The following is an 8,009-nucleotide window of genomic DNA, read 5'->3' on the forward strand; positions in this document are numbered from 1 at the left end:
AGAAGCATTGTTGTCATACCTAAGTGGTAAATGATTTTAGCCGTGGAGGGCTGATTTGATGTTAATTAGGGTCAAACAGACAAAATTGTTCTTTAATATCTGCACATGGTTTGAAGAAGAAGAAAAAAATATCATTACATGATAATTCACTCGCCTCAAAAAAAGTTAATCGGGATGCATCTCAGTGACAGTACAAGTGTGAAGAAGTATTGTACATGGCCTTTTCTCAATCACGTGGGCCACTGTTGATTGCATGACTCCTTCTCCATCTATCTTTCTCTTCCCCTTTGTTACCTAAATTAGCCTCTCCATTCTTTCTCTTCTCAAGTTCTCCTCCTACACAAAAAGGCCACAAAAAACCCCAGAGAAAAACAGTGATTTGTTCTGGTGGGCATCTTTTATGTGGATATCAGCAGCATGAGGCCATTTCACTTTGTGTGCTCGTATTCTCGATGGTCTTCGTGTTGCAGATATGGGTTTTCTGCGATTGCCAAGCGGGAGCAATAAGGGTTTTTCCGGGAAACGGGATGAAAGAAGACAACAATGGCCGAAGGGACTTGTTTCAAAAGTACTACTACTTCAATGGGAGATCTTTCAGTTTCAACGGAACCGGTAAAGGATTTGAACAAGGAAAAAGAAGAATTCCCAGTTGCCCAGACCCTCTACACAACTAGCAGGATGAACTTTGTCAGATAGTATCCAAAATACCCCGTTTTCCCCATCATCTTCATGCTACTTTTTTGTTACTCTAGGGGGGAAAACGAGGCTATTTTGGTATTTTAGAATAGACAATTTCAGTTAATGTATAGTTATCATTTCTGTATGTTCTTCTTCTTGTCTTTGGATCCATTAAATGAAATATGAAAGCTTGATTCAATCTGGGAATGCTTTGGTTTTTTCTCCAGGAAGAAAGATTTTACCTTTCCGATATCTTTTCGTTACTGTAGGATTGTTTCAGCTGCAGTGTCCAAGTAGAGTGTCTGGCACTGCTTTTCAGACAAAGAAACATCAAAAGTATTGGTTTCTAGTCCGTACTACTTTCAAAAGATTTACCTAATCTTACTTTACATGGCCTGAAATAGAGTAAACCCTTTTTGGTCACCAGCACTTTCTGGCAGTCAACTTTGGGGCCATATGGATAGTCCTGTCATAAGGTTTAGATTGAATATTTTTATGTAGTTGTTTACAATTTGAAATCTATACTATTATCAACCCCTAGGTAAGTGAAAAGCTAAGACCTTTGTTTGTTATCTTTTTAATTCCTTCTGCACCAATTTGAAATGTCACTATTGCACCTTACAAGCCTGAAAAGTTAGAGCTTGTAAGCAGTAAACGAAAAGGGAGAAAAAGGGTATTTGATTCGTATATTAGTGGAGTTTGGAAACATAGGCGATGTTCCAGTTAAAAGTGGGTGAATACAATGAACAAGGGAGTGCAGACAGATGAAAAGAGGGAGATAACTTTTGTATTTGATGTTGTTTTAACATGCGAAGGAGAAATGGGGTCTGGTAAATTTGGGTGGTTTACTAAGAATGGGAACCGAGGAGCGAACAGGCCAAGTATTATGTGGCCGAGCATGTTGCAAAAAGCTGCTACTCATTGCCTAGCTCTAGACTTTAGTGGTTTGTTTGCTAGTGTTTGGATTTGGTATCAAGCTCACTCTTTCGATCTTTCCAATCTTGTCAAGTGTCAACAGTACACAGTTTAGCACAGTAGGATGAGATGAATAATGAAGGGGAAGTCGATCAGAGTACACTATATCTTTCAGAAGTCGGCCGAAATACTTTTCATCTCCGACAACATCTGATGTTTTATCTTCGACATCTTCGGGAGGTCAATCATTGTATCCCAATCGAGTATAATTACAGCAAAGAGGGAGGCCAGTCCTGGTGTTCTGGAGATGAAAAGCTTAAAGAAGTCGTGTGTTTCGATTGTCTTTCGAAGGACACTAGATGCTCTGGCTTATTTCCGACGTCCACCGTAACAACTGCCCTACATCAGAAAATATTTATTCCAACACCCTACATAGAAGATTTTTTCCCACCATCTTATCTCAACATATTTGCCTGTTACATATAAAATGATATTTATTAAAATTTATCCAATAAATTTTTTAGTAAAGTATATAAATTATCTCTAACTATAATGTGTTACTTTATTAAATTTTTCGACTATTAAAAGTCATAAAAATTCATCGACTACAGGATACTACTTTGTTTAATTCCCAACTATTTAATGTTACAAAAATTATCACTTGATTATTTATATGTTCTAAACTCATCTTTTGTCGTTAAAATTTGTGATCGTCTAAGTTGAACGTTAATATGATTGATTGAATATGATAAAATATATCATAATCTTTGAGTTTTTTTTATAGATGACTCTATTTATATTATGTCGTTGAGTCAATGCTTGAAACATATCATTAAGTCAGTGCTTGAAAGCAACAATGATATCAGTAGACATCATCAAAATATGATTTATCATATCTCAGTCAATAGGTTAACGTCCAGCACTGAGGACCTTCAATTTTTTAAACGGAAAATGATGAGTTAGAACATATGAATATTCAGATGATCATTTTGTAACTTTTAATAGTCAAATGACTAAACATCCTATAATTATGAAACTACTTTATAATTTTTAATAGTCAATATACTTAACTAAACAATATCTTATAATCAAGGGATAAATTGGTATACTTTACACTAAATTTATTGATAATAATTTGTTTTCAAACTAGAGTTATAACTATATCAATATTTTACATGTAAGTAATAGATATGTTTCATGTTTCTTTTTAATATAAATTATTAATGTAAAATATACTTATATTTATTTTATCAATAATAATTTCATTATTAGCGATACCGTTCTTATCAATTAATTAAAATTTAGATCCATATTAAATTAGTTATTGTTTTGATTTAATTATCACTTAATTGGTGTTATATTTACATACTAAATAAAATTAAGATTTAGAACCGAAAATATACGCATTTTCTTTCGAGTTATATCTAAAGGATCATTGAGAAAATTAGCAATTAATTGATTTAGTTGAATGAGATATTATTGATATTGTAAATTGAATTAATTAGATTGGGACAGTCACCTCTTAATAAATCTCAAAATTATATGATATAAATTAAACGGTCAATAAATCGAAAACTAATATTTTAATCTTTATTTTGAAAGGGACTAACAATAATCGACAACAGAAGAATTATAATACTCCCAAATGCATCACATGTTTTTGCTTGAACCGTGGTGTTTTGCCGTGGGGCTAATGGCTCTCTTTATAATATTCCCTGTGCCCTACGACGGCCAAACCAGCTCCTGCTGGCCCTATATAATCAGGGATACCCCAAACATTGAATTTCTTAACAAGCAAAGAAATGTGCACGTCTCAAAGTCACTCTCTCAGATTTTTACTTCATTCGTGTTGGCTAAATTTTCCCCCTAACTTGTGGTGTTCTTTGACGACAAGGCAGTGGCCTACTGGGGGGCATCGTATCTAAATTCTGATTGCATTCATAGGACAAGTTGATATTAAAATTTGTTGAAATTAATAACCATTTTTGGAAGCTAACGACACAGAGCTCAGAGCGTAGGACTCGAAGTGGATTTGAACCTTCATGGAGCTCCGACAAGGCCTTAATTATTCAACCAAGTTTTCGTTTGCAAAATTCATACGAAATTCCTCAAAAATCCTATTAAATAAAATAATTTCATAATTCTTTTATGTTTATCGTTGATAAGATCAAAATGGATTGTGACGGCGATAGATAATTAACCCCTTCTAATTTGGATGGAGAGTGGTAGATCGATAATTGACTAGAGTCTTTAAGGAGAATAAAGGGGAGTCCATGTTGAATTTATAAACGGTGTGATTGGATAAGGTGAGATGTACAACATACATATATGTTATTGTCCCTAATTGTTAGGGGTGGGATGTGTGGAGCACGGTTTTAGCATTCAATCTGATAATAGCTTTGCCATAATGCCAATCTTTCCATGTCTGAAACTACCTGCAAAATTCAAATATGTTTGGACCGTTAACATTTAGTACGAAAGCCAGGAGCAATGACAAAGCTTGTCAGACAGAGAAAGAAAGGAAGAAAGACAAAGGGAATGCATAAGAACGTGAAGAACACAAGGCAGGACAAACTTAGACCGTAAAGAACTTAAACCTTGAGAAAGTTAACAACTCTCTGTAACTGTGATTTTGTTTTTGACTGGCGAATTCAAATTTGAATAATGATTCTAGTTAAACATCACTCCATCTAATATAATGATTTATGAACTCATCAAGTGGACAGAATGTTAATCTTTTATAGAGATCCTGAGTTCGAGCAATGCGTCTACCGTGCGTTGTTAACGGTTATAAAGATTGTGACAGATACTACATAATCAACCTAGACTGTTCAAATATACACACACACACATATATATATATATAATGCTTGACAACTCGAAATATTAAATCGAATTATATAATTAATTAAGTTACTACTATATTTGCTGACATAGTTGTTTATAATATTAACATAGAAGTCCACAATATTGATATGGTAGTTGATTAAAAGTTCAAGAATTTATTTTATTTAATTGAAAAAATATTAAAACTTGAAAAATATTAATTAGTAAAATATTCATAACAATAAGTAAAAATTAAATAAAAATTATAAGATTAAAAATATTTATAAAATATCAAGATTCTTTAAATATGTTATTAATAAAATCAATCTTATATTAAAATAATAATAAAACTTAAATTATATTTTAATTTTTGACACTGCATATTAATTAGGGTAAATTATACATTTGATACCTAAATTATCAGTTTTTGTTCGTTTTAGTACATAAACTTTTAATTTTTGCAAAATCATACCTAGTATTAAGTTTTTGTTTCATTTTAGAAACTATGTTTAAAATTTAACGTTAAGTTTTGAAAAAATTGAAAGTTTAAGTACTAAAACGAATAGAATTTGATAGTTTAGGTATTAAAACGGATCAAAACTAGTAATTTATGTACTAAATGTATAGTTTACCCTATTAACTAATGCGGCACAAAGTTATGTAACGATAAATGAAAGAGTGTATATATATTTGTGAGAGATTACATCCAAATCAAGATACAAATTAGGCAGTTTTAGTACTTAAAAACCTCAGGCAGACTCTTTGGGCGCCCACAGTCTTATAAATAATCTAATTTAAGTTAATTCTATGGCTTTTAAGGAATCAATGAAAAATAAATGGGATGTAATAATAAAAATAAAATCCTATTAGGACGCCTTTATTTATATTTGATTTCCAACACGTGTTTTTGATGAATTATATATGTGTTTGGTTATCATTCTAGAAATGGAAGTAAATGTGTTTTATTTAATTGTTTAGAGAATCAAATAAATAAATAAAATTAGGCCTCACGTATTTGTACGGAACCCCGAAAACCTGGAGGCGAGCTCGCAATGAGATGCGGCGACACCGAGACGCACGCGGTTCTAAGATACAAATAAGCCCCCCCCGTGCTTTGCACGTGCGTCCGTTACGGTTCTTTCCCCCCCCCCTCTAGCTGTGCTTGCATGGCTTCCACTTTTCAATTGCCGTCGTTTTCAGCTTACGGTCTTTTACAATTTTGTCCTTTTTTCTCGAAATTGCATTGTTATTCATCTTTCTCTTTTGATTTAATATAATTTATATATTCATACAAATGTAATCAAATATGTACATACAAATAATTTTCATGTGTATTGTAAATGTGATACATAAAAGGATTAGCTATCTTGTAAATCTAAATAAAGTAACCTCTTTACTAAAGTCGGAGGAAAATCGAACAAGATTATGTTAATTGGGTCATCACGTTTATCGTTTGTTAGAGCGTCCGTTACCTTGTTTTGTTCACGTATCACATGTTTTGGTCTATCCTCTAATCACGTAAGAGTTTATGAATATTGTATATATACATTATTGGTTTCTAGTTTTAACTTTCATATAATCTAATCTTTATGCATGTTGTATTTTAAAACTTTTAAAATTAATTAAGAAGAATGTAAGTGTATGTAGGGAAAATAGAATGAGTGGTGCAATTTGTAATAATGTATTGCATGGAGGGTTGGTTGAAAGAGTAGAATGGCACCAAAAACCAGCTTGAGGGAATCCCATTTTCCAAAGACTAAAAAAAAGGGATGAGAAACGCAAACACATTTCACCCCCGGTTTTCAGGTCATTTTACTTCACCACTCGTTTGGAAAAACCACTGCGCCCACCACTTATATAAGCCTTCTCTTCTTCCTCCTCCTCTTCATCTCCGTACACAAAAAAAAATTAATCCCACCAAGTCCAATGAGAATGAGCTGTAATGGCTGCAGGGTACTTCGGAAGGGCTGCACCCAAGACTGCATCATTAGACCCTGCCTCGAATGGATCAAGTCCCCTGATTCTCAAGCCAACGCCACTCTCTTCCTCGCCAAGTTCTATGGCCGTGCCGGCCTCCTCAATCTTATCGAATCCGGCCCCGAAAACCTACGCCCCGGTATTCCAATTATTCAACCACTTGATCCATCTCATTCATTTGCTAAGCGTATAAAGTATAATTCTTCTTATTTGTTGTTTGTTTGTTATATGTGTTGCAGCTATTTTCAGGTCACTTTTATACGAGGCCTGTGGGCGTGTGGTGAACCCGATTTATGGGTCGGTCGGCATGCTCTGGTCCGGGAACTGGGTCGAGTGCCAAGCCGCTGTTGATGCCGTGCTCAAAGGCTCGCAGATAACCACCCAATCGTCTTCTCCTGAACCGCTTTCGCAGCAGCAGCAACCGATTTGTCCTCTCAAAACGTATGACATTCGCCATGTCTTCAAGCATCCCAACGCGGCCGAGATCGACAAGGTCGTCAAGTCCCGCGCTCGGTTCAAGCGGTCCGCCAACAAATCCAAGCGCCGGGCTGACTCGTCCAGTGATAACAAGGAAGAGGAGAGCCTGTTCTCGGTAGAGACCGTGGAGGGTTCGCTGGTGAACCGGACCAAAAACGGCCTTCTTCCGACGTTCGCAAACCAAACCGAGGAAAGTACCGATATCGGCTTGGACTTGACTCTCGGTTTAGCTCCACCAACAAACTAATCCCCCTCTGTGATTCGGTTCATCAACAGATAGAAGCAATTTTGGCGGCTATAAAATCAAAGACATCAACTTTAGTTTTCACCTCATCATAATAATAATAGAATGTCTAAATTTATTAACTTGTGTTTCTTTTCTTGTTTGGTTTAAAAGAAATGTTCCTGGTTGTCCATATATATAAAACTAAAGTACTTTGATGATTAATTAATTTAAGGGCCATGGGAATCATCGAATTTTGTTTTGTTATTTTGATGCTCGACATCACTGTTAGATGGCCGCAATAAGTTGACAGCCAGAACCAGTTGTGGACCGGTCACCACACGTGGCCAGGGCTATAAGGGTCATTCCACGTGGAGTCGTGTGTTTAGTGTTGTGGACAGCAGCTGTTCATGCAGAGGTTCTTGGTGTGTGGGACTTTCCGAATACAATTGCTGACATGTGTTTGGTTCTGTAATAAATGGCGACAGTTAATCGTGTAAAATGACTGTTAAAACTTCAATTTAAATTCATCTGGCATCTTTATTTAATGATTATCTATATACAAAGGGGTACGATGATTGTTTATTCATCTAGTGTCCTTGAAGATTTCTATGGTCCATGAAAGATGAAACCCATACCCATAAACACACACGAACCACTTTAACATTCAAGATTTGCCGAGGCCCATATGTGATCTAAGACGGTAAATGGGACGAGACATATCATATTCATTAGTTACTCGAGTTTGATTTGATCAAATGAATTTGATGGTCAATATTAGAATCAAATGAATTTGATTTGAGCTCGTAATGAGTCGAAGTGAAGCGAGTTACCTGATATTTGACTCGAAAAAAAATATTATTTTTTTTAAAATTAAATTATTGATAATGTTAATAAATATTTTTTTGCTTCT

At 34.8% G+C, this 8,009-nt stretch overlaps 1 protein-coding gene across 1 annotated transcript; it reads left to right on the forward strand.

Annotated features, from left to right (window-relative positions):
- The first annotated feature begins 6,324 nt into the window (after window positions 1-6,324).
- On the forward strand, window positions 6,325-7,219 carry LOC120145202 (LOB domain-containing protein 42-like). Its single transcript, XM_039159097.1, has 2 exons — window positions 6,325-6,535; window positions 6,636-7,219. Exons 1-2 carry the CDS (start codon window positions 6,346-6,348, stop codon window positions 7,118-7,120), a joined length of 675 nt encoding a protein of 224 aa, XP_039015028.1. The 5' UTR covers window positions 6,325-6,345; the 3' UTR covers window positions 7,121-7,219.
- Window positions 7,220-8,009: the final 790 nt, after the last annotated feature.

Source organism: Hibiscus syriacus, unplaced genomic scaffold, assembly GCF_006381635.1.
Source record: "Hibiscus syriacus cultivar Baekdansim isolate YM2019G1 unplaced genomic scaffold, ASM638163v2 tig00110893_pilon, whole genome shotgun sequence".
Lineage (NCBI taxonomy): Eukaryota > Viridiplantae > Streptophyta > Magnoliopsida > Malvales > Malvaceae > Hibiscus > Hibiscus syriacus.